The 26776-nt window shown below is 40.5% G+C and overlaps 3 protein-coding genes and 1 non-coding gene across 6 annotated transcripts; 2 read left to right on the top strand and 2 right to left on the bottom strand.

Moving 5' to 3' along the window:
* The first annotated feature begins 1028 nt into the window (after positions 1–1028).
* Positions 1029–13682, top strand: LOC116187240 (disease resistance protein SUMM2-like). 3 transcript variants are annotated; one of them, XM_031515895.1, is made up of 6 exons: positions 1029–1449; positions 2228–2575; positions 5888–6164; positions 10523–10583; positions 10943–12275; positions 12411–13682. In XM_031515895.1, the coding sequence occupies exons 5-6, from the start codon at positions 11703–11705 to the stop codon at positions 13449–13451; spliced, it is 1614 nt and encodes a 537-aa protein (XP_031371755.1). In that variant the 5' UTR covers positions 1029–1449; positions 2228–2575; positions 5888–6164; positions 10523–10583; positions 10943–11702; the 3' UTR covers positions 13452–13682. The 3 variants fall into 3 exon arrangements, with proteins under 3 accessions (XP_031371755.1, XP_031371753.1, XP_031371754.1); XM_031515893.1 differs by having other exon boundaries at positions 10943–13682; XM_031515894.1 differs by lacking the exons at positions 1029–1449; positions 2228–2575; positions 5888–6164 and having other exon boundaries at positions 9911–10583; positions 10943–13682.
* Positions 13683–15875: 2193 nt separating this feature from the next.
* LOC116188868 (FHA domain-containing protein FHA2-like) lies at positions 15876–18140 on the bottom strand (the record flags this gene model as incomplete). Its single annotated transcript, XM_031518327.1, has 3 exons — positions 15876–16312; positions 16891–17048; positions 17648–18140. Coding segments are annotated over 3 exons (861 nt in total), but the record flags the coding sequence as incomplete, so codon positions are not given.
* LOC116189696 lies at positions 17353–17497 on the bottom strand. The gene has a single exon (XR_004152466.1). It is a non-coding gene; the product is annotated as a small nucleolar RNA snoR135 (small nucleolar RNA).
* An 852-nt stretch (positions 18141–18992) lies between the features above and the next one.
* On the top strand, positions 18993–24061 carry LOC116187548 (disease resistance protein RFL1-like). The gene is made up of 3 exons (XM_031516314.1): positions 18993–19716; positions 19988–22322; positions 23044–24061. The coding sequence occupies exons 1-2, from the start codon at positions 19049–19051 to the stop codon at positions 22272–22274; spliced, it is 2955 nt and encodes a 984-aa protein (XP_031372174.1). The 5' UTR covers positions 18993–19048; the 3' UTR covers positions 22275–22322; positions 23044–24061.
* The last annotated feature ends 2715 nt before the right edge of the window (positions 24062–26776 follow it).

Below are 26776 nucleotides of genomic sequence, written 5' to 3'. Positions count from 1 at the left end.
TTTGAATTCAAAACAAGTGGAATTGTTAGATTATAATGAAGATTACTGTCGTGGGATCCATAATCATCTCTGTCAGCACCCCATTTTGGTCCACCGGCTCTAGGATATGACATCAACAAGGCTCCCGACTAGGGTTCCAAAAAAAAAAATGGTGAGGGCAACATATGGAATTTTGTAGCACACACAATGATCTCGAAGAGTAAGGCACGAATTATCAATATTCGAACCGAAGGCAATGGACAAAGGGGAAATCACGTCTCTGTATCATTTTCTTCGATGAGAACGACTATCTTCATGGATCTAGAACTAAGTTCGATATTTTTAGATCAAGGTTTGGTGAGTTAGGGACATTTCAATGCAAAAATCACGTCAAGAGCCCTTTCGAGCAAAAAGATAAAATTCGTGGGAGTTGGGGTGCCCAAACAGTGAATACAACAGTTCGAGCATGGGATTCGACGCATCATATCACGGTCAATCCTGAACCTAAAAGGGTGAAGTCCATATGCTTGATCTAGGAAATTGAGTTAGGTTCAATTTGACGGGTCGTTCATTCCAAGATTCAATACGGAGAGAGAGTTATGAATTTTTGAGCGCACCATGCCCGAAACTGTTAAACCGGGCAGACTCTGTCAGTCGAGGGAGAAAATCCATAAAAAATTCAATTCTTCGTATTTTCAAGTATGGCCAACGTCATTGGATTCATAATTCACTGAAGATTCATAAAATAAAAAGAAATAGGAGATATTTTTGGCTAGATTAGTACAGAATCGAATATATTCTCACAGATCATAACCAAATCTCCCGGTTCGGGCCAGCTGTCAAAGAAAAACTGTTTCGGGAACTTCCCGAGGTCGAACGATCTTCAAATTTTACGAGGATGTGCCCAACTCATGTAGAGATCAAGGAAAAATATCAGATAGACCGAAAGGTTCATGAGAAATGGAGGAAAATTCGGAATATTCAGGTCAGCTCATGGACTGTTGGTGACAGCTAGCACAACACCCTGACTTCTCTCCTCCAGCTGCCTGCTTTCCTCAGAACCCTGACTTCAAAAGAAAAAAAACCTAGCCGCAACTTCCCCCGGGGCTGCTCCGGAATCCTCCCATTCATTCTCCCTGAACTCCCTTTGGGCTCCATAACGGTAGGCAGACCAGACCCGACCCTGGTCTCCTCCTCTCTGATCGTCTCTTTCTCGCACCTTCTCAGTTCCGGCACAAACACAAACAGAGAGTAACCTCAGCATTTCCAACACCATTCCTACCTTCTTCTTCCTTCCCTCGGTGACTCCCAGTGAAAAAAAAGGAAAAAGAACAACAACAGCAACTACGAGCTTGAAAGATACGTTTGTACAAGCACTTGATGTGATTCAGCTTCGAGCTCACACCCGCTGGGACCTTCTTCGACCAGCAGCTGCAACCAGCTCGTGGGTTGTGCTGTTCCGCAACTCCGGTGAGCTTATTCGATCTCTATTTTAGCTGGTTTTGTATAGCTATGATATGCAATGATTTCTTGGTTGATTTGGAGGACGTTTGGCTCGATTTTGATGAGTAAAAGACATGTTTGTGATGAAGGCTTAGTTACCCAACGATTTCTTGATTAATTTGGAGTCATTTAACTTGATTTTCTTAGATTGAGGTCGAGTTTATGATAGTGGCTGAGCTGAGAAATGATTGTTGGTTCGATTAAGATGGTTCTAGCTTGATTTCAATGCTTAGAGATTACGTTAAGAGTATGGGCTGAGCTGTATTTCGTTTTCTTTGACAGCTTTATGTAAGTTTGCATGGTTCTAAGAGCTTAAATCCTCGTTTTGATATAGTGGCCGAGTTATGATACAGTTCTTTCATGGTTTCGAGCTCGTTTGGTATGAATCGGTTGACTTTTGGTTGGGTCTAAGGCATGGGCTGAACGAGATGATGCTCTATTGATCTGGTTGAGGTCCTTTAGCATAATTTAGATGATTTATGATGGGATTATGGTACGGACTGAATTGCTTGATGGTTCTCTGTTCGGTATAAGAACATTCGACATAATATTGAAGGCCATGCGTTAAAATTAATGGTGCGGCTGAACTGAACGATTATGGACGTGTTGTAACTTCATTGCTTGCTGGTCTGTCTAGATTTTGATCCTTAGAGACTTGTTTTGGCCGCCTTCAAGTCATTACATGAGTTGTTATTGTGTCCATATGTCTTAATATTGACTTTCTTAACCTTTTATGTCATTCCAGGTGCTAGGAAGTCGAGTCATTGGGACTTTAAAGTCGTGACCAGATTTCAATGGTGGTCTTGGAACTCATTTCATTAGCGTTATTCTCGATCTTGTTCATGGCTCGCATATTTGCTTTTGTCCCGCTTCTCTCGTGTTTGTTTCCTATTTGCATGTCCCCTCGAGCCTCGGAGTGAAGAGAAGAAAATTGGAGATATGAGAAGACAATTGGCCGATGCCGGTGGGGGCTCGAAGACGACGTGGAGACTTACCTAGGCTTAGGTTGAGCCTCGACTTGAAGGCCACCTAGGTCCGTGATTGTCGCGGGATCTTCCGAGCTAATCGATCCTAGGAATCTCCTAGGATAAAGGTACGATTCTTTGATCTTAGTGGCATGTCTAGGACTTCCATTTGATGTGATTGCGTGATAACCGTGGTAATATATGATCGTATGAGACCGTATTTTATGTTTAGTTTTGATCGGTCGATAAATCGTAGGTTAAATGCGTTAGATTTAAATAAATCGCTTTATAAATCCCTAATTTTTAAGGCGAATGATACATCAAAATTGTTTAATTAATCACTTGGACTTAAAATCGACGAATTAATTTATTTGTGATCATTTTACTCATATTCGTGTGCTTGAGATGTTTGAATGTGTCTTTGATTAAAACCTCACATGAATCGGTTTAATCACGTAAAGTCAACTAAAAATCGGATTTAACCCCAAGACGGTTGGAAATTAGAGTTTATTGGGCGGTCAATTAATGGCTAATCCGACGACTCGAAATCCGTAGACTAAAGCATTCGGCAAGTTTTTAATTAACCTAAAATTCTACATACGGGATAATCGGAACGTTAAATTTGGCTAAATTAAATCACTTGATTCCTTTAAATGGATTGCACGAATTGATTAATAATTTGTAATCGCGTCGACAGTTCAAGAACTGTTAGTCATGCCCTTTTCAAAATTCACAATTTCAAAAGCACTGAGATACGTACAACGTAATCTTGATTTTCATGCACACACATATTTACCGATTCAAGGGCATGATTACCGGTTCTTGTCCTGCCGTAATTGTAGTGTAGGTTTGTGCATAGAATTGGTCAAAACATGGGAAAACAAATTAATCACAAACTCGGCTTAATCAAACATGGGCAAATAATCAAGCAGAGGGTTAGGTTTTGGGTTTTAGGTGAAAATACTCTTAATCTGTAAAAGCCACATTGTCACGATACAAAATAATCTAAAAATAACTCACACATTCTGGACCTGACTACAGACATCATGTCTGTCGGGTCCGTTAAAATAATGCTGAATGCTACATGCCCTATTTATCACTCCTTTTGTTTGTTTTAAGGTAGGATTTGTATGCCAAGATACCCCGGTTAATAATCAGTTAATTCACGTAAATTCGACGATAACAAAAAACCCATTGTTTGTTTATTTGAGCTTGCTTATTACATTTTTGCGCCTGTTTGTTATGCGGATCGAGCCCGATCCTTTAGGACTCGATTCACTGGCTCTAACGCTCATAACCGTCGATCATGGGATCCAATACCCCCATACACCGAGTGCGCATTTAATTTAATTTTCGGTCTTTTCCAAAACTATACGGTGAGCATGAGTGAAATAATGGTCGAACGCGAACCGACTGGGATTCAGTCATTGTAATATGTCTTTTATTTGAGATAAGGTTTTATATTGTACATATATTAATGTAAAATCTCGGTCGGAGAGTGGACGGTCAGAGTGTTCCTTCGAATTTACGGTGTTGTCAGCATCCCATTTTGGCTCATCGATTCAATTACATTATCAGCAATGATCCAAGCCACAACTTGAGCAGAATACAGAAAAACGACTTAACAGAGCAGAAAAACGCTATTCATTTTCAAGTCGGCGAAATCAGGCAAATGACACATGGACATGACAGAAGGACTCCAGGGGTCATCAAAAGCAATAGAGTGACTAGAGAGCTCAACAATGTCCAAAACCGGTATTTTCAGTATATCACATTGAACGGTTCTATTTTTCCGATAGTTCGCTCGATCGTTGGAAGATAGCCAATATTGGACTTCAAAAATCCACACCAATGCCAAACAGATGAAAAGTGTCTCCAAAGGCATTTTGCAAATCATTTGCTCTATACAGAACAACTTTCTGTATACAGACAACTTTTCAGTGGAAGTCCAAAAATGCCGGTTTCTTGGAGAAAAGTTAATTCCAAATATCAAATGCGGCCATGCCCCACAATCATACAGAGCACGAGTAGTGCTTCAGATTGTCTTTTGGAAGCTATACAGGTACCCTGAATGACTTTCGAGCGACAAAACGGGCATACCTCTCTTCGGAAGAGCATAACCGGTGACTGGTCTGATGGGATTACGGCAAACGAAGTTCACACTACATTGCCATGAAAACTCCAGCAGACATTCGCAATTGGGCAAAACAGACAGCAAAACCCTTCACGATTTCCCGAGTAACCTCCGAAAAGCACAAATGACCATTTTCAGTGAAGATCCATATCCGGATGTCCTCTTTGGGGAAACTTGACGCCGGATGCTTACATTACACAATGCTAGTCTTCTCAAGGCTCAATGTGGAATCGTTGGAATGAATCGCACAACTCATCTGGACCCATCGAGCAGTGCTTTAATGGTCTCAGATGCACTTTTCATATCCTTAGAGGCCCAATCTCGGCAAACGGAGATTACAATGATCTCTGGATCGCCTAAGAAACTCGGAAAGCAATCTAAGAAATCCAGTTTCGGCCTCCTAGGACATCTCCGGCTCCATATTTGCATTTTCCTGCTTAAGGGACAAGTGCTCACGTAATTTGACAATTTATGTCAAAATGACTGACGTGGGATGTAGATACAAGATATGTTGTCAGAAGTGGGTAACCTCGCTTTGAATGCATAAAAGGAGCAAAACCGGCTTTCGAGCCTCATACAGACATTTGGCAATTTCTCACGAAAAATGCCAATCTCGGACTCATTAAATCCGTTTCCTCGCATATATCGATAATTCGACGTTCAATTCAAACCACGAACTTCGAATGCGCGATCAATCGAGACCCGAGCTTTTCCCGGTTTCTCCTCTTCGGTCGTGGGACCCACGGGTTGCCCAAGATGAGTCACCGTTTGCTCTAGAAGCTTCTTCTTCTTCTTCAAAGCAAGAAGCCAACTTGCCCTCTCTTAGCCAAAATATCTTGGAGAGGTTGAAGACAACACTCAACTTCTCATCAATGCTCATCAATGTCTTATCTCTTCTTCATTAATGCAATGGAAGAAGATGAGACTTGATATTTTCTTAATCAAACCGAAATTTGCTAAGTATGGGGGTTAAGAGCACTTGCTTTTGCTAATTGTGTCATTAGCTTTGCCTATAAATGGCCCAAAAGTGATTAAGTTAATCACTTCTCCTCTTGCACACTCTCTCCAAGCTTTCTCCCTCAAGAAAAGCTCTCAACTCCATAGCCAAAACCAGCAAGCTTCAACACTTCAAAACCAAGAGAGAAAAACCGAAGAAAGCTTTGAGTTTTTTAAGTCGGAAGCCAATGTTCATCATCCCGACTTAAGTTCAAAATTTCTCAAACTCCATGGACCACATGTTTTGGACCCAAGGAGTTCATTTATGAACTTAGATTTTTGTTTTGAAGTCATTTGCTCATCATTTCAGGTCATTTAGGTGATTTCGGGTGAAAGACGTGCTCTCGGGTGAACAGTACACCCGTCGCCGCACGCGCAGCAGCACGCTCGCGCGCTAGACGCCCCAGCGCGCACGCTTGCGAGCTTCAGCGCTCCGCCCGTGTGCCCCGCGTGCCTGCCTGGGCGCCCCTGTGCGCCTAGCTCCCCGAACGTGTATGCCCTTGCACCCAAGCATCCTTCCAAACGTTCAACCGAGTCACTCGACTCTCGAACACTTCCCCGACTCATTCCTCGCATCCCGAGGCTAGGTAAAACATTCTCGACTTAGAGAAGCTAGAACCTTTTACATTATTTGCATGGCTATGGAGTAATATGGCATTTTATGCATGTTTAACTTGCAAGAATTAATTCTTATACACTTTCATGTTATATTATGCATGCTCGTCATCATATAACATGTTAGCATGTCGGGAAACATTTGGATCGATCCTCGGAAGACCTTCCCGACCCGAAATAAGCAAAAGAGCTCTCAGGGTTGCCTCAAGAAAAGGTAATCGAGACTTGGCTTGCTTTCCTCGGGTTAAGAACGGCCTTCTTAGCTCGATCCAAATTCAATTCCCGAGTTTTCTCGCGTTTTCTTATATGCATGAAGTCGGTATTGTTTTATCGATTCCTTAAATAACTTGTTTGTGCATGTTTGCATGTTCGAATGCGTTATTCAAATCATGGCAATACCGACTTTCGTTTAATCGTGTCATTTATCATGTTTGTCGTTTAAGCATGCGAGAAATGATTCGAAATGAGATGGGGAAACCTCGTAAAACCCCATTCGGGCCATGGGACCTCTCGGCTATCTCCAAGGAGAAGTGGCCAAGAGCCTCTTAGACTCGTATGAGTTGCATGAGGCTTCCTCTTCCCGTTTTAAGTCCGTTCTCGGCTTTTGTGTAATTTGCAATTTACATTACCGTCATTAGAATCAACTGCATCCATGCCAAGTTCCATCACCACAGCAAGTGGAAGGTAATTAAAACCAATTAAATCCATCCATCCATATATATATTCAGCCAAAAATTCCCCGATCAGCACTGTCATACCAGAATAAGCTCACCAATTCACAACCCATAAGCACACAATCAGTTCTCTTAAGCGTACTAGGATAACCACATCGATCAACACTCATTACCGCAAAGAATTACGTCATGTATCATAATCTCTATCATAATTAGCTTGATTAATCAAATTGTACAAAAACCAAACTCCCTCTTAAGGATGCAAATAATCGAATCTTATGAAACCGACTTACATGAAAGCTATCATTATTCAGATGCCCTAACCTCAACCAAGACGAATTCGAACCAGCCAAAAAGAACATGAAACGAGTGATTAAGAATGCCAAGGCCACGGAGAGCTAACCTACAGTCGAAACTTCTTAATTCGTGGGTACATCGAAACGTAAACCAAACTGAAACGAAGAGGAAAATGGCTCAATCAACACCTAGACTCAGTGAATAAGAGTGTCTAGGGTTAGGAAAATCAACTTACTAATCAAGAATCCCAAGTTTAGTCGTTTTCCCTTTCAAAATTTGCTCAGCTTGGTTGTCTCCCTCACGTTGTTTCTCTAGTCTAGTCTGTTTTGTTCGTTGTCCATGAACAGAGCTGAAGCTCGGCTTGAAGACTCCTCGAACCTATCCTTTTATTCTTCTTCTTCTCCCCCGGGTTTGCTCAGCTTGGTCCTCTCTCTCTCTCTCCCCCTCCCTCTGTTCTTCTCAGTTTCTTCTTCGACTTCTTCAGCTCAAAAGAGAGCAAGAAAAAGGAAAAGAAAGGAACAAATGAAAGTGAAAATGTTTGGCGGTGGAAACATGGGGTGGTCTCAAGACCACGTGGAGCCCACGTCGCCTTTTCTTCTTCTTCTTCTTCTTCTCCTTTTTTTTATTATATGCTCCAGCCACATCAACATGTAATATATAACCTACATTGTGAGATCCGACATTTTTTATATTCAAATAGCATACATACATTTACATGCTTATATATATACATATATATATGATACACGTTTACTGGAACCAAAAAGAAAAAAGAAAGAAAGAAAAAAAAGAAATGGGTAGCAAGAGGCCCACGTGGCCTTCCATCCTCCCCCAGGAAACCCACCGCCATTGACTTCTCCCATTTTCTTCCTTGCTATGTTTTTATGCTGAAAAAAAAAAAACCGAAAGGAACATAGAAGAACAGAGGGGGAGAAAGGGGGGGGGGGAGAGAGAGAGAGAGAGAGAGAGAGCTAAGGTGCAAGTTAGAGGAGAATTGAGGGAAATGAAGTAGGGAGAGTCAAGATATGGGAAGGAAATCGTAAAATTGAAGTTGAAACTTGCATTTGCTCATATACTCAATATGGTTCGGTATGTTCAAGCTGAAATAGTTATCTTTGTTGTGTTTGTTTGTCTACTTTCTATTTGTTCTTTGGATTGTCTTGCATGTGGCTGATATGGGTTGTTTTATGTTGAACTTTACTTAAACAACTAGAGGAGTAAGCTCTTAAGATCAATCCATGCCTTCTTGGAAGTATGTATGTGTATATATATATATATATATATATATATATATGTGCGGCTATATGTATACAGATATATATACGCATATATCTTGTATGGGTATATATATGTGCAGGCGTATGTATACATATATATATGTATATATCTTGTTTTTTTTAGAATTGCAAATTAGAGGTTGGTCAAATAATTCCTAATAATGCCAATTCAATTTCGACTTTGGGGAGTGTTTTTGCATAGAAATTATCTCGTGGGTTTAATTGAGGTTGCCTATTGTGAAGTTCAAGGGAAGAGTTGGAAGTTGGGAATTATTGTTTTATAGTATGAGGTAAGTAGATGACAGGATGTAGTTAGGAAAGTGGTTGTTACTGCGCTCTACCGTCTTCAATTGAGTTGGTTATATGATTATCAAGTGGAGGAATCAGCTGAAAATTTGAGTTATTCTTGATGGAAGTAACATTGAAATGGATGTTGCGTTGGTTACAGAGTAAAGAGTCGAGCTTGTTCTCTAACGTTAAATTGCTTTTGCTTGGTCAATCAATATTCTTAAGCCAATTGAAGTGTCATTTCTATGCTTTGTTATGCTTCCCTCGAGTGCTTTCAATACGTTATATGATATGGACATCTCACTTACATATGAGGCAAGTCGATGTGCTTTGAGTTATGCATATACATATCATTTTGCATCGTGTCCCATTTAGAGGGTTGTTAGAAACCGAAAGAGAGAGGGAAAGGCACTTGTTCATTAGGAACATCTTATGTTATAGCTATATCAATGTAGTAACAAGGGAGTTGAGCTGATGTATATCTATACTCTTATTTAGCGTATTATCTAACCTTTATGCTTGAACTTAATAGGGGCTGAGGAGACCGAGACTATACATCCGAAAGGCTCGACCGATTGAGCTATCTTTTTTTTTTGGGGTCTTTGTGAGTATTTTATTCCATTGTGAAATGATATATATATATATATATATTATGTGAGTACTTCATTCCATTGTGAAATGATATATAATTATATGTATGTTATGTGAATACTCTATTTCCTTGTGAAATTATGTATTATAATTATATAAATTATTTAAGATGAATATAGTGGTAGTGAGATTAAGGAATCGGTCTTGCTATGTTGTGGGTAAGGATATGAGCAATATGGCCTTTTTTGTTTTACCTTGATTTGGGATATGTAGTGTGACTGAGTATGTGGATTGCGTAAGAAATTTATAATGATAATGTGATTCTTTTGGAATATGATTGGGATTATATTTGTGCATGCTGAAATTGCGATAATTTGGGAATAGGAGTTTGGTGTGGGTATATGATATGAGATGGCGTGGTTGCAGTTGATTGTGTTTGTGATTGTTGTTTGACTATAGCCATGGGACCGCTGGACCCGGCGGATTACAAAATGGGCCAGATCGGCCGCTGGACCCAACGGAATACAAAATGGGCCAGATCGGCCGCTGGACCCAGCGGAATACAAATAGGGGCATGATCGGCCGCTGGACCCGACGGAATATAAATAGGAGCATGATCGGGCCGCTGGACCCGGAGGAATAGAAAAATGGGCTTGATCGACCGTTAAGACCCGACGGAATACAAATTGAGGTCAACTCTTACCGCCAGAGGTTAATAGGCGGCCCCCGCTTATGAGACATGGATATTGGGAGTTAAGAATGGTATGAATGAGAGGTGCGGGGTCACGGTACTGTCATAACTCTGTTGCGAGGAAATGCAACCCTATGGCTATATTGATTGGTTGTGTGGTGTATTGTTTGCCTGGTATGATTGTTGAGATTGTCTGAAGTTGTTCTGGGAAAATTGTGTTGTTTGCTGATGCTTGATTTAATTAGTGTGTGACTATTAGGTGATGCTGAGTTGTTAGTTAATTTTAATATTGTTATATAGTTATAAAGATAATTGATTGGTTACGAGTGAGTTTGGTAATTATTTGCATGAAATGCATAATATGCTGTGTTGGTGAATTAAATGATAGACTTGGGTATGCTAATATTATCTTTGTTCATTTAAAAATATATTTTTAGTTAATAATAGTCCATTTCACTTTGGAATTTTGTGCTCACTGAGATGCAGCTCACACCCTGCATATATTTTTCCAGATAAGCTTCTAGCTGCGCGAGAGTACCATTTTTGATGTCAGGGATCAGCTTGGAGAACTAGGTATGAACCTTAGTTATTTGATAGATATCCTTTTTGTACAGAATGGACTTGAGAATGTTACGACCTGAAACTTTTGTCTAGTTGGTTTAGCAATGTAGCTTTGCTAGAATCGTACTTATATGAATATATATGTGAGAGCTTGTTGGACTAGTTATATATTTTTTTGAGTTATGGAAAGCAGATTTTATATGAATAGTTACATGATAATGGATGTCGAGGAAATATAGGGAAAATTCAGCTGAAATTTCGGGTCGTGACATACATATATATGCATGTATATGTGCATGTATGCATGTTGGAAAAAAAAATAACTGGGTCTCACACCTTTTGATTTGGCTTTCTGATCCCTTCATCAATAGGAATTGCCCGTCATACCACGAGCTATCTAAGCGTGCTGAGATGAAGCGAGCCACCTTGGAAGAAGTGCTTTGCAAGGGTCGCGGTTTCACAATTTTCAACTACAAACGTGCTGAACCTCTTATGGTTGAGATACCACTCAAGCCGCCGACAGGATTACATTCCACATTCCAGGAGGTGTGGAAGTGGGTTCAAGATGAAAGGGTGAGGTGCATTGGATTATATGGCATGGGCGGTGTCGGAAAGACCACCCTCCTAAAGATGATCCATAATGAATTCCTGAAAATTAAGCATGATTATAATATGGCTGCTTGGATTGTGGTGTCCAATCCACCTAATCTTGAAAAAATTCAGAAAGCCATCTTCAGGAAACTGCATCTCCCCGAATCTGAATGGAATCACACCAGTGAATCGGACCGGGCTGGCAAGATATTGAGCATTATGAAGGAAAATAATTTTCTTCTCTTTTTAGACGATATATGGGTTCACATAGATCTCTTGGAGCTTGGGATTCCTTCCAACAATGATCCACACAAATCGAAGATCATATTCACGCCCCGGTCACAGGAAATTTGTGGCCTCATGCAAGCAGACAGGACGAAGAAGGTCGAGTGTTTGCCCCCAGATTAAGCTTTCAAACTATTCCGAGGGAAGGTGGGCGAAGAAACTTGGTCTTCCCATGTTGAAATCCCAAAGCTTGCCGAAGCTCTTGTTAAGGAATGCGAATACCTGCCTCTTGCTCTCATTACCATTGGGGTATCGATGGCCAGTAGGAGGCATCTTGATGACTGGATACACGCTCTTAAAGATTTGGAGAGTCGTCCATCAGAATTTGAAGGTATGGAAAGGGTTCTTTCCGTGCTAGAATTTAGCTATGAAGCTTTGCCAAATGAAATCCACAAAAAGTGCTTCTTGTATTGTTCAATATTCCCAGAGGACCATAAATTCCAAATGGATGAATTGATTGACCTTTGTATTGGGGAGGGCTTTCTCAATGAATGTGACACTATACATGAAACATGTCACCGTGGGATCAACATAATCAGCAGCCTCGGATGTGCTTGTTTATTGGAGGAAGATTCTAGTGGTAGTACACGAAGGTTTAGAATGCATAATGTCATTCGAGATATGGCTTTATGGTTAGCCTCTAACCGTGGGCAAAAGAAGAAAAACATCCTGGTTCAGAAGAAGTGTAGATCGTTTGACACAAAGAAACTCAAAAAGTGGAATACAGCGGAAAGAATATCTCTGTGGGATGTTGATCAAAATATTGAAAACTTCCCTGCAAGAATGTCTTGTTCCAATCTATCTACTCTGATATTACGGAACACCAAGGTAACGGTATTTCCAAATGGATTCTTTCCGTCCATGCCATCCTTGAGAGTTTTGGATTTGTTTGAAAGTAAATCCTTGGTGGAATTACCAGAAGATATTGGAGTACTAATAAATTTGCGATATCTTAATCTGCAGTGGACAAGCATAACGAAACTGCCTCTGGAGCTAAAGAATCTGATAAAGTTGGTGTTTTTGCTTGTGGATCGTACCAGTCGTATTCCAAAAGGAGTGATCCTAAGTCTGTCATCTTTGAAAGTGTTTCATTGGGGATCACCGATTCTTAGTACTGGATGCATAGATGAAGGAGATGAGTGCAATGTGATAGAGGAGCTGCCCAGCACGAGCGAAATAGATGAGGCGCACCTGACCCTATCCTATGCCGGTACTGTTACAAAGTTGCTCATGGACTGTCCTCACTTGCAGAGGTGCTTAGGAGAACTTCGGATTGCGGAGTGCGAGGAGTGGGAGCCACTTATTATCCCGAAGTCATCACTTAGGATAATGGAGCATCTCAATCATCTATCGGTCTATCGCTGTGCATATGACGAGATCAGCATCTGCAGTACAGAATATGGTAGCAGCGAGACAGGGAGCAGTGATGGATCTCTTCTAGCTCATGACTATATTCCTGGACCAACGTCAAGCGAAGAAAGTCAGGACTGCTTTCGTAACCTCAAAAAGATTGATATCAAAGGTTGCCCTTTCTTACGAGACATGAGTCTCTTAATTTATCATGCTCCGAACCTTGCCAACCTCACAATTGAAGATTGTCCCGCAATGCAGGAACTGATTGGTTGGAAAGTTGGTTTCTGTGTCGAGGGAATATTCTCATGCATCATTGAACTTCACTTAACAAATCTTCCAGAATTCGAGAGCATTTGCTGGTTAGAGCTGCCCTTTCCTTTGCTGGAGCGGTTGGAGGTCAAGAAATGCCCAAAACTGGAGCGGCTCCCCCTCAATAGAGGAAGTGCATGGGGGCGTTCATTGGCAATTGTAGGAGAGCAGAGGTGGTGGAACAGGCTGCATTGGGACGAGCAACAGGACAAGAAGTTCTTCTCTACCAAGTTTAATGGCCTGGATGAGCCATTCGATTTTATGAAAATGGCGAGAGATATGGATCGTGCAGTGGAATTGTTGAGGTCGCATAGGTCTGCTGGAAGGATAGCGTTGCTATAACGGTAGGATGCTGATGCAGGTTGGAAGTCCCCTTGCACCAGATTTCAGCATCAGACAGCGTTTATGAGCTCTTTTTTTTTTTCCTCCTTCTGTTTTCTCTAAATATTGAAATAACTCGTTCTGCTACTTTGGTGTTCCAAACTCGAGAAACAATTCCATCTTCTTTTTCGATGAAAGAGGCAAATTGTTGCTCTTCCATAACTGACACCGAAAAGATTGCTCACAGTTCCGGTCTGCAGCATGCACTACGTGAAAGGGTGTAACAGTTAACAATAGCATAACAGCATGTGCAATTCTGTTTTGCCCCTTACAATGAATCATGTCGTGTATCATGACGCTTCAACATTCTGATCGCAGCTCGTTGTCAGATGTGGATCATGTTTAAGTGTGTTCCCTCGACGAAGCAAAATGTTGTTATCTCTAATTATGATCAAGTAAACAATGTAAGTAGGCATAAATGCGTATCAAGTACAAGCAATAAAACGATCTATCTCTTCTTGTTGAACTGAAAGCCTTGTTTTTCACAGAAACCTTTTTAATGCCACCGGAACGCCAGCATAGGTTTGTCCTGCGATTTGCATATGCAGATAACCTGTAATAAGCTTGACGGACGCGTACATCAAGCACCGATGCATTTAAATATGGATGTGAATGGCTCAATTCTCGGCCAAATATATTAGAGAAACTCGAATTATAATAGTTCAGTTAACGTGAATTAGATCTACTTTGGTTTTTAGGCACGAGTTCTCCAAAATCGAATTAAATTCATATCCCTGAACTTGAGATATTGCCATGTTCTACCTACTGTTGTTTCCGTTCGTTACTACCATATGGGATCAATGTAATCGATTGGAAATAGAAAACAAGACAGAATTCTGACAAATTGTTTCGGTTTAATTGTCGCCAATATGACTTGGGCAAATTCGAACGTATTTTACTCGAGTTCCATTTACAGTAAAAAATGAAAGATTTTGTAAAATAAAGGACGAACTTAAATTTTGCTAAGATTTAGCCAAAGTTTAACTCCATTAACTTTCCCATTACTTCCTACAACAAGTCACTATACCATCCGGTGAATTACGTTTAAATTTCTTTCATTAATTTAAAATTTTTTTTAAAATAATTTGTGGTGAAAAAATTATAAAATTCAAAGATGGACAAAAAGAAAACTAGAGATAGTTATGGATCGTGTTCAAGTACAATCTCCGATTTACCCTTTAAAATTAGAACAGTGATGATCGGTTGGCTGGGAACGGCCTGATGGGTTACCACAGATTTTCTTCTCTTCTCCCCTTAATTTTGTAATTTCTTTAATCATCAAATTTCTTCTTAATTTTTTTTAATATGTGTCGGAAGCTACAGAAAAATTAATCAGAGGATAGGGAGGTCTCTACTTTTTTGGTTTTATATTTATGTATTGATTAGAGACGAAAATTTCATTCCTGCAATTTATTATCGGGACTCCTGTCCATAATATCAGCGAAAAAATATCCTCATTATTAAAAGTAAAATAGGGAAAAAAGAGAGCAAAAACAGTATTGGTTAAGTGATAAGCAGTTTTCACTCATGTAACAAGGATAATATAGGTTCGAATTCCGGAAATCACACTCCCTTTACTCAATCTCCCGGAATTGTGATAGTAATATATCCCACAATTTTATCAAAGAGGATTGTAAGATAGTGGCTCACGCATTCCCTTCGTAACCAAAGGTCACAGGTTCAATACTCACGCGACTACCCATGTCTTTTTATTAGTTATTAAGATTTATATTTTACAGTATTAGTTTCATGAACCTCATTTATAATTGAAAAACGAAATAGAAAAACAAAATTTATAGGATGAAATTTGGGACGGATTTTTCCGTCTCTTTAGTGTTTTAGGCTTGGACACCCCTTGAGGAGATCTGGCAATGGGCATTGCTTTCAATTTGAACAAATTCGGGAAATTCTATTCGAGCACTGATATATGGTTCTATGTGTGTTATACCTCATGAACCAAAGCAAATGAACGATCGGTTGGCTAAACTCAAGGTGCCGATATAAACTTTTATGCAGCTTCGATATTATCAAGACGCAGATCAAATTAGTAATAGCTTCAACGTTATCAAGGATTCTCTTCCGCAGGCAGTTTCGAAATTGAGAGCTAATATAACAACGGCTTCTAGATTTGAGCCATCAGACGTGATTCACGCCTTATCGACCTTTAAGCCTGGTGACATCAGATGCAATTCGCACCTCTTGCACTGTTGGATCAATGGCTAAGAAGCCCAATTGGACATAATATCAAATGTTTCCATTAAACCTAAACACAGGGTTAAAATTTAAAGATCATAACTTTTTATGCACAATAGTTTGGAATTGCACCTTCTCTGGTGGAGGAATTCTATTGATGCAAAGGACGAAAGAAATTTGGAAGCTCGAAAATTTCAAATATCAAGTATGACTAGAATGCGGTTCACATGAATAGATGTTACAAACCTGTTTAACATTTACAGACAGGTTCACAAAATCTCTCTGAAATACAACATAGAACATTCTCACGGCTAATTTACAATCTATGGGCTAATAGCACCAGATTCCGGCCAGATGGAATGAAAACGGGTAACATATTTGAACGTTACCTAACACGGACAAGACTTGTTTGGAACATTTCAGGAAAGGAGAGAAACGAGAGATACAAACTCCTGAGTGACCCGACCCTTAGACCGGGTGTTGATGACAAAATGCTCGGGGTTCTTCCTCAGCAGCATGAGCAGACCATACCAGGGTTTACCCAGGGATTCGAGGCCCGGCCATTCCTCGGAGGTCAGGTATCTCCTCACCCGACTGTGGTGCCAGACATTACTGTAGTTCTCCACCAGCTTGACCAAAATACAGTAAATATAAGAAAATCCCAAGGAAACATCATATGGGAAAGACTATAAAGGCCAGACAACAGTTACTCGTGTTAAAAATTTAATGCGACATAACTGTGTGGAACACTCTTTCCCTGCTGTCCCGAAAGACAAAACTGAAGGTACTAATTCAATACACCTTCATTCAGCAATAGCGAGATACATAAACAAAAACACAGCAAAGAACAGAGAAAAGAAATATCTTTTTTTTTCCCCCCCCAACAACTGATAGATCAGAAGTAATCACAAATGACAGCATAGAGAGATTACAAGTGAGAGAGGAACCCCATTCTATCAAAAAAACAACACAAAGATTGCACTATAGATGCCATAAACGCAAACAGGATACATCACTATACAAGCAGCAAAAGGTTTTACGGATCATATGAGGCACGTTGCATTTTTATCAACAGGAACTGACCCACACCAGAAATGATAAAATTCATTAGAAATATCTGGAATTAATTGAGCAAAGCGGATTTTATAAAGCAGGGAAAACAAGAGCATATAAGGAAGCAGATAATTGCAGAAGTTTGACATCTAACCTCAGCATGAAGTTTATCCATAGGCATCCACTCCCTGGGGCCACAGACGTCGGAGAGCACTGTTGCCACAGATGAGACCACATCCTTCTCCTCCAACTGCAAAAGCTGCTGATTGTCGGCTTCCCTGTCGACTCTCGATTGTCCATCTCCCTTTTTCTCTACACAAAATTAAGCATCCAGGAGCAAGATCACATCCGCTTAAATGTAAATCGTCTATAGAACCACAAGTTCATTAATTTGGAAGTAGTTCATTAAATTTGGAAGAAGTTGTTCATGTTACGGTCAACGACATTAACATCCGAAATTTTGAAGAAGCAAATAACTAAACCGCTGGCAACAAATAATTAAGAGAGACGACAAACAGGGTATTCGGGGCTCCATAACCTTAAGCCAAACGAAACAAGGTTCAAGCATCACAAAACAGGCTTTTGAAAATGGAAAACAGGAGAATGTATCATAAAAACATTTGGGGAAGATTATAGTTGAATGATTCATTAATGTGAATTATAACTGCCCATCTTCACCGAGAAATCAATCTTGCAGGGGTAACCCTTTCGGCACAGCACATCGATCTTCATCGTACAGGCCGATACACATGCCCTGCTAATCCGACAGCCCATCATACAAATCATAAACCATTGAAGCAATCAAAAGACTCCACAAACAGCAGAGGAAGAAGACAATACTCCTGTCTTGATCGGCAGAAAACCCTACTGAGCAGCAAAACACCAGCAGCAAGGGAAGGATTAGGACTTACCCGATGAGTGCGCTACTCCCGTTTTTCCGCCTATCCCAGCTCCGCCACCGTAACCATAGCCATCAAATCCTTCCCTCCTCAGTTTCTTCACGGCGCCGCCACCACTGCCGCCACCGCCTCCACCACCAATGCCATCGTCGTCCTCCTCATACTCCTCCATGTAATACTCCCTCCCCCTCCCTTTCTTCCCCCCTGAGCTGCCGCTGGTCCCCACGAGCTGGTACCCGTACGGCGGCGGCATTACTGGCACCGGTGCCGGAGGGGGTGCCACGTGGTGCCTTGGCCCGAGGGTACAGCCGAGAATGCTCCTTACGGGGAGGAGGAAATAGAACTTCTTGTCGCCGATCTGGAGGAGATCCTGGGAATCAAGCTTGACGGGTGGGGTGCCGGGGAGGTGGAGGACGCCCTCGACCTCAATGCGGATCAAGTGACTTTCTTCATAATATATATATATATATATATATATATATTTTAGCTCGGACAAACCCAGAAATGGTTATAAAGAATTTCGAAGTCTAATCCCTAAGCTTTTCATTATCTTCTTGGGTTCCAATATTATATATCCGAGTTTGGGTATTTCGTAGTAGGTCAGATATGTCCTCTATCCAATCGCTGAATAAACGAGAAAGGAATCCACAATCACATAAGCACAAGATATGATGCCGTAGGCTTGACAGTAGACAACGCATTCACAATCGACCCTGGCTTCGACAAACTGTGAATTTGAGCAATCATTGCCTCTTTTTCCTTCGCATTCTCTCGATCTTAATTCATGGAACAGTTTGTCATTTATTATTTCAAACTTATATCCCAAGAATTGTTGGTCGGTAGTTTTGCCATTTCGCTTCTCCTAGTTTCAGAAAATCTCCCAGGAATTCACCCTTCATCACTCTGCATCTCGACTTCTCTCAGAAATCTCAATATGTCATGAGTTACATTGAGAAGTTTTCAGAAACGAACACTCCATCGGAGAATAGGATTGACTTTGGGGTCTAAAAATATGCGGGAAAGACAGGAGGTTGAACTCGATTTTTTAACAATCTGGAAAAGCTCTTGATACTCATCCTTCTAGCAATCTCGATAATTCAAGATATTTTCAAAAATAAAATTCAGGCTCTCTTGGCCGTGATGGCAATTATTAAAGCCGTCTTGACCTATGGGTTACGTTAACCACTTTCCATAAATTATTCGCTCAAAAATTTTGACGAAATTTCTGTGCAGTTTTATCGTAAAATTTTTAATCTATCACTCATATCATTGTGGCCATCAGATGATGTATTTGACTAAGACAGAAACAAGTGGATGTGCTTGGGTACAGGAAACATTCAACTTAAAACTTGGAAGCAGCACATCGACTCATCTCTTTCCCTTCAATCCAGTCTGTTATTACCCAGGGAAACAATGGATTGTGCAGCTGCAGTATTTGGCTCCATCTTTCAGTGCTGGGATTGCACGACCAAGTACCGGACGTACATCCAAAACCTTGGAGACAACCTCAACTCTCTGGAAAACAAGATGAATGAGCTTAGCCATGTCAAGGTAGATGTGACAAGACGAGTTGAGACGGCTGAAGGAAAAGGATGGGTCCTAACAAGCGATGTTGATGGCTGGTTAGAGAGAGTCGACGCCCTCAAGGTTGAAGTGAGCGGGATTCTGGCAAAAGGGAAGCAGTTGATGGAGAAGAGCTGCCTATGCAGCCTCTATCCCAAGAACTGCCGGGCACGCTACAGGCAGTCTAAGGCAGCAGAGAGAAAGGAAAGCACTGTGGAAACAGAAATCGGCCGTGGTCGGAGTTTTGAAGTTGTGGCCTATGAGCCAGGCGATCTGGTCCTCAAGAGATCTCTAGAGGCTCTTTGGGACAAGATGGCGGAGCTGGGACATGTGTTTGAAGATGTGAGGGAGCGAGTTAAAATGGAGGAAGATCGGCACCTGAAGCGAACAAGTGAAGTTGGTGGCTGGCTGGAAAGAGTGGAACTTCTCAAGGAAGAAGTGGGGAAAATTCTGGAGAAAGGGAAGCAACAAATGGAGAAGAGCAACCAGGGAGTGGGAGGGGACCTTCAATCTCACAGGTGACAAAGTGCTCTGTGCAATTGATCATTCATTCTTCAATTGCATTTTGCTGTAAAACTCATGCCGCCACATAAATATGCTCATCCAATCATGTATTTTGTCGGTATTTTTCTATCTTGTCGATAGTTGATACTCTTTGAATTTTTGTTGCAGACACCACAAGCATATACTTTTCTGTCAGACAACTCGACTCATGTTCATTTGTTGTGGGATGGCTTTAATCCGACTATGTGATCCCTTTCTGATAGTCTTTCTCATGTTCATCAACAGGAACTGTCCGTCCTATCACCAGCTATCAAAGCACGCCGAGGAAAAGAGAGCAACCTTGGAAGAGGAGCTCGGCAAGGCTCGTGGTTTCACAGTTTATACCTACAAGCCAGATGATCCTCTGATGGTTGAGATACCTCTTGAGTCGCCGGTGGGCTTAGATTCCACCTTCGAGGAAGTGTGGAACTGGGTCCAAGATGAAAGGGTGAGACAAATTGGGTTGTATGGCATGGGCGGTGTTGGAAAGACCACCCTCCTGAGAAAAATCCACAATGAGTTTCTGAAAATTGAGCATGATTATAATGTGGTTGCTTGGATTGTGGTGTCCCGATCAACTAATCTTGAAAAAATTCAAGACGCCATATGGAAGAAATTGAAACTCTCTGAAGCTGAATGGCATCACCTCAGCGAACAGGACAGAGCTGGCAAGATATTGAGTATTATGAAGAAAAAGAGCTTCATGCTCTTCTTGGATGATATATGGGAGGAAATAGATCTCTTGAATATTGGGATTCCTTCTCGCGGTCATCAACACAGATCAAAGATAATATTCACCACCCGATCAGAGGAAGTTTGTGGCCTCATGCAAGCTGACAGAACAAAGAAGGTTGGTTGTTTGTCACCACATAAAGCCCTTGAACTATTCCGAGAGAAGGTGGGTGAAGAAACTTGGTCTGCTCATGTTGAAATCCCAAAACTTGCCGAAGCTCTGGTCGAGGAATGCGAGTACCTGCCGCTTGCTCTTATTACTGTTGGGTCATCAATGGCCAGTAGGAAGCATCTCGAAGATTGGAGACGCACTATTAAAGTTTTGAAGAATCGTCCATCCAACTTTGCAGGTATGGAAAAAGGGGTGCTCTCTGTGCTAGAATTTAGCTATGAAGCTTTGCCAAATGAAACTCAAAAAAAGTGCTTCTTGTATTGTTCAATATTTCCAGAGGATCATGAGTACGACATGGAGCAATTGATAAATCTATGGATTGGGGAGGGGTTTCTTGATGAATGTGATGGTATACATGAAGCAAGCGATTGTGGAATCGATATAATCAACAACCTTACACGTGTTTGTTTATTGGAGGATCATTGTCGAAGAAAATTTAGAATGCATGATGTTGTTCGAGATATGGCTCTATGGGTATCCTCTGAACATGGGCAGAAGAAGAATAAAATCATAGTTCAGGAGAAGCAGAAGTCTTTTCTGCCAAAGGAAGTCAAAAAGTGGAATGATGCTGAAAAGATCTCTCTCTGGCGGGTTGATCAAAATACTGAAAACATCGATGCAGCATTGACTACTTGCTCCAGTCTATCTACTCTAATACTACGGCATACTGAGGTGGAGACATTTCCACATGGATTCTTTTCTTCCATGCCAGCCTTGAGAGTTTTGGATTTGTCAGGGAATGGATGCTTGATAGAGTTAACTGAAGATATTGGAGTATTAGGAAATTTGCGATATCTTAATTTGGAGGGGACAAAGATAATGAAGCTGCCAATGGAAGTAAAGCGTTTGACGAAGTTGGTGGTTTTGCTTGTAGATCGTGCATGCATTCCAGAGGGATTGATCCCAAGTCTGTCGTCCTTAAGATTGTTTCACTGGGGATCAAACCATTCTAATTCCAGAAGAATAGTTGAAGGAGACGAGCTGAATCTGATAGAGGAGTTGAATGGCATGAACGAAATAGACGAGATTTACCTGACCTTAACCTTCGATAGTACGGTTAAAAAGTTATTCATGAGCTGCCCTGTCTTGCAGAGTTGCTTATCTGTACTCAGGCTTACTGAGTTGGGGTCACTTACAATCCCAAAGTCATCACCAAGGAGAATGGAGCATCTTACATATATATCATTTTATCATTGTCGATTTGCTGAAATCACCATGGAAGATGTTGAATATGGTGACAGATCTTCTCTACCTTATGGAAGTACGATTCCTAAACCGCCTTTAAGACTGGAAAGTCAAGACTGGTTCCGAAGCCTTGAAAGGATATCCATCTCTCATTGCCAGCAATTACAAGACGTGACAGTTTTGATTTATAATGCTCCGTACCTGAAGTACCTCAAAATTGAGAGTTGTTACTCAATGCGGGAACTGATCGGCAGCAATGTTGCTGCAAGCCATGTGTACAGAATATTCTTATGCCTCATCAACCTATGTTTAATCAATCTTCCGAAATTGGAGAGGATCTGCAGTAGGCTGCTGGCGTTTCCTTTGCTGGAACGGGTAGAAGTCAATGGCTGTCCAAAACTGAAGAAGCTCCCACTTGTTCGCAGCAAGGAAAAGGTTCAATGAAGAAATGGGATGACCGAGAGACAAAGGCGGCACTTCTCTACCAAGTTGGTCAGTTTCAGTGCCACTTTCAGCCATTCATAATAGGGAAAAGTACTCACCGTTGAATTTTTCATCATTTTTTGTCCTCAAACTTTCTATCAAACTTTTAACTTTTTTTGCAATTTAGTCTTAAAATTCGGAAAGAGGGAGGGGCTTGGGCCGCCGGTCGTCAACCCCGACCCCACCACCGAGGTGCCGACACCCTCAAAGGACGTAGGAAACCTCAAAGGTGGGGTCAGGGTCGCCGATTGATGGCCCTAGCCCCCGAATTGACCGGGATCTCGAGTTTGAGATCCACGGTGGATTCGGGGGTGGGGGTTGCCAATCTGCGGTCCTAACCCCACCTCCATGGTCGCCGGAATCCTCTATGGGTGCAGACGACCTCGGTGGTGGGGTCGGGGTCAGTGACTGACGGCACCGGCCCCTTTCCCTTTTTTTTTTTTCGAATTTTTGGACCAAATTGAAAAAATGTTAAAAGTTTGAGGGTAATAATGACAAAAAGAAACGTTTGAGGACCAAAAGTGACGAAAAAATTAACGATGATATCCACTATGTCTCACGAGGTGTTATTTGTCTCTAAAAAAATCACATGGTGCAACTCAAACCACAAGGGGTTTTTGTATATTTCCCTTCATAATATATATGCTTTTCTTTGTTGGGAAGATAATAGCTTTAGCTGCTGTACTGTCCTGAAGAATGATATAGTCAGCTTTTCTGATTGCAATTTTAGGTGGTCAAGTTGGAGCTGTTTGGTACTCTGTCAGATTCATTGTTGCGGGCGTAGCATTTGATTATGCAACTATGAGGATAAAACCCAAATTGCAAGGTTTCAGCGAGGCTGTGTTCGGGGAAGACGAGAATGGACAGAGTCAGCTCAAGCTAGTTCTGTTTTAGCTTCCAGGTCAGGCCTCTGTGCCAATTAGCGGTTAAAAGGTTCTCATATTGCCCAATTTGCAGGGCTTGGACGTTTGTTGGTACTCTTTGCAAATTTATTATGATCTAACGAATGCACCAACACTTATCCCCCAAAAAAACAATCAAGAGGAAATTGTATCAGAGATTTTCTGGCATGGATAATTATGTACTGAAACAGAAACTATCCTTCCACTCGAAGACAATTAAACCATAAGATGCATTGGTGAAACTTTCTGCGATTTTCTTCCTCATTAGCAACAGAGAAGATCAGGCTGATCCTTTTGTTTTTTCCCTCCAAAAGTGTGATGAAAGGGAAAAGTCAAGAGAAATTGTATGGCCAACGAGATTTGGATGTATGGAGGTTGAATGATAACCGTGATGGGCAAATATCTCGAGTGCAGATGCCACTGTGAGTTCACCTAGTTTCTGAGGATTCTTCACTTTAGTTTGAGCCAGGCCATTATCGGAACTAGACCAAACACATGCTCCTCTATTAGGGAATGCGACATTTCTCTTTTTTTATCGTCAACAGGCCCAGCATCTACAGCTATATCATATTGAGTGAGACTTTCTCCATAAGATTGTCCGTTCCCACCGTTGATTTAGGCCCGGGCTTCATCTCCCTACCGGGACCTTGACTCCATCTCTGCCCATGTAGATCTTCTAATGCATTAGTGATTTGTAAGTCACAAACTTTTAACAATCTCGATCCAGTAAGGCTCTCAATCTTACTCGATACTGCAAGGTTTTCTCATTAATAACTGGACTCTCTTGGCCTTGATGGCAATCACTGGGGCTCTCTTGACCTTTGGTGACATTTTGATCGTGAATTGTGAGGACTTTTCTTCCCAAGACTCCAGCACACTGCAAAGTAAGAGAGCACTATTTCCAGTCAACATCACGCCAATGGGGTCATAAGCAACTTGCCATAAATTATTTGCTTGTAAACTTTGACGAAATCTCTGTGCAATTCCACCATAGAAATTTCAATATATCACTCATGTCTTTGTGGCCGTTGGAAGAGGGAGACCATAGAAATTTCACCATGATTTATCTGTACCTTTTTTCGTTTTTCTGGTATAAGGGAGACCCATGGATCATGAGGATATAGCAGGAAGCAAGTATGTAAAGCAGCATAGGAGTTCCAATAGATCCAGAGCCTCTTGGTTTCGAGATGGTGACTTGTTACGTTTTGTGGTCCCAGGACCCTGCAATCATAATAAACAAGAAAAGGACAATAATTCAACAAAGGCAGAAACATGTGTTTTTTTCTATATGAACCTAAGTGTTCGAAAGCCTAATTGAGTTATGACTAATCCAGTCGAATCGAGTCGGTCCACTAAGGAGTAAAGCTCTCCCTAGGTGAATTTTCTGCATTCCCAAGGACTCGAATTTGAGACCTTATTTAAGCGAAACAAGAGTCGAGCCGCTTGAACCAACCCCTGCAGTGGTTGAAGGTCTTCTCTTCATGTAGTTGGACGGATTGTGAAGACAGAGTCCCTTCCTCCCAATAGCTCCTCTCTGTTCTCACCCTGAAAAAGGATTTTTGTTTCTGCATTTCAGTCCATAGAGGGCTGATGGATATTCAGAGTGCAGTCTTCGGCTCTGTCTGCAAATGTTGGGAGTGCACGTCAAAGTACCGGATGTATATCCGGAATCTCAGAGACAACCTCAACTCTCTCGATAACAGGTTGAATGAGCTCAGCCATGTCAATGAAGATGTGACAAGACGAGTTGAGATGGCTGAAGTTGCAGGGTGGATCCAAACAGCCGTGACCCAATTGGGTCATGGTATATTGTATTTATACATATACATAGATACAATTGAGGTGTTCTGGTACAGTATCAATATACAAGGCAAGTAGTTTTTAGAGATTCCGAAATATATTCTAATACACCTCTCAATCTGTTGGGGGCGCAGACATTGACAGATTGTGACAGTGTAACTGAAATGGGGACACCGATAAATTTTAATGAGAATATACGCTAATTGATTCGAAGTCGGAACATAATGAACTAGTAAATCCTCACGTTGTGGCCTTTCATGATCAAAATGATAATCTACTAAAATGTGCTTCGACCGCTGATGCTAAACCGGATTTACAGCCAAGTATGTTGCCTTGATGTTATCACAACAAACAATGATGGGGCTGGATGAATGACGGCCAATGTCCTGAATAAGTTGTCGAAGCCATATCGTCTCTGCAAAGGCATAGGCAAGCACACGATATTCGACCTTAGTGGGCGAGATCCTGGCTGTCGGGAAGCACTTGATGGAGAAAAATTGCTTGTGCAGTTGTTTTCCCAAGAACTGTCGGGCAAGTTACCGGCGGTCGAAGGCAGCAGAGAGAAAGCAAAGCACTGCAGAAGCAGAACTGGGTCGAGGTCGTAATTTTGCAGTTGTGGCTTACGAGCCTGGCGATTCAAGCTCGTAGTAGACAACTTCCATGTATTTGAAACATAAAGAAATCCAAATCATCTATTAAAATTTATTTTATTTTATATTTAAAAGATCAGGACAGTAATTATAACCAATGGAGATCTAATAATAGAAGTATTACAATCCATACTATAATATAATGCAGAGAGAATTAGTTATATTGTTATAAATATTTCTTGCAAATTCATATTTAAAAAAAATATAAAAATTTATCTATTAATTTTTTCAAAAATATTCAATATTTGAACATTGAAAAGATTTTAAAATAAAACATTAGTATTAAATCACATTTAAGAAATTGAAATTATCAAAATATTTTTATGAACATTATTAAGCATTTGCTAATTTATAAGCACATTTACTAATTTAATACTATTTGAAATTATCAAAATACTTAATTATATATATGGGTGTTGCTAGGATACGGAAGCTCCTTAAAAGGTCGAGGTTTTACGGAGGCCCTGAAAAAAAAATAAGTTTCTTGTTATTTAGCAAGATAACTTGGTATTTAACAAGAGTCTTGTTATATTTAAAATAATAAATTTCTTACAAAATAATATGTTTTTTATTATTAGCAAGTATCTTAATATTTTGAAAATAATAAGTTTCTTGTTAAATAATAAGTTTCTTGCTATTTAATAAATTTTTTATTATTTCGACACCGACAATCACCCGACAATCTATGATGTGGCACGCTCTGATTGACCTCCGTAAACACTTCCTTTTAAGGAGCCTCCGTATGGAAGTTTATCTATATATATATATATATACATATTTATATATAGATATAAATATATAATATATTTGCAAGTATATATTTATAAAATATATATTTAATGTGAACTAACATATATAATATATATTACCAGAACATCTTTTATTATTATTATTATTATTTATGTGATAAATATTTTGTTAATGTCAATTAATTGTGCATATGTTTATAATTATGCCACTATTTAAGGTAACTGGATTCAACTTTATATATATATATATATATAGGAAAAAGAAAGACAAAAGATGCATAGATTTACATAGGAAAAGAGATCGACTTAAATTAAGAAAAAATACTTAAAAAGAAAGGAAGAAAAATTAAAAGCACGAAAAA

This window comes from Punica granatum, chromosome 8 (genome assembly GCF_007655135.1).
Source record: "Punica granatum isolate Tunisia-2019 chromosome 8, ASM765513v2, whole genome shotgun sequence".
Taxonomy (NCBI): domain Eukaryota; kingdom Viridiplantae; phylum Streptophyta; class Magnoliopsida; order Myrtales; family Lythraceae; genus Punica; species Punica granatum.
This window is presented reverse-complemented; position numbering and strand designations above follow the sequence as displayed.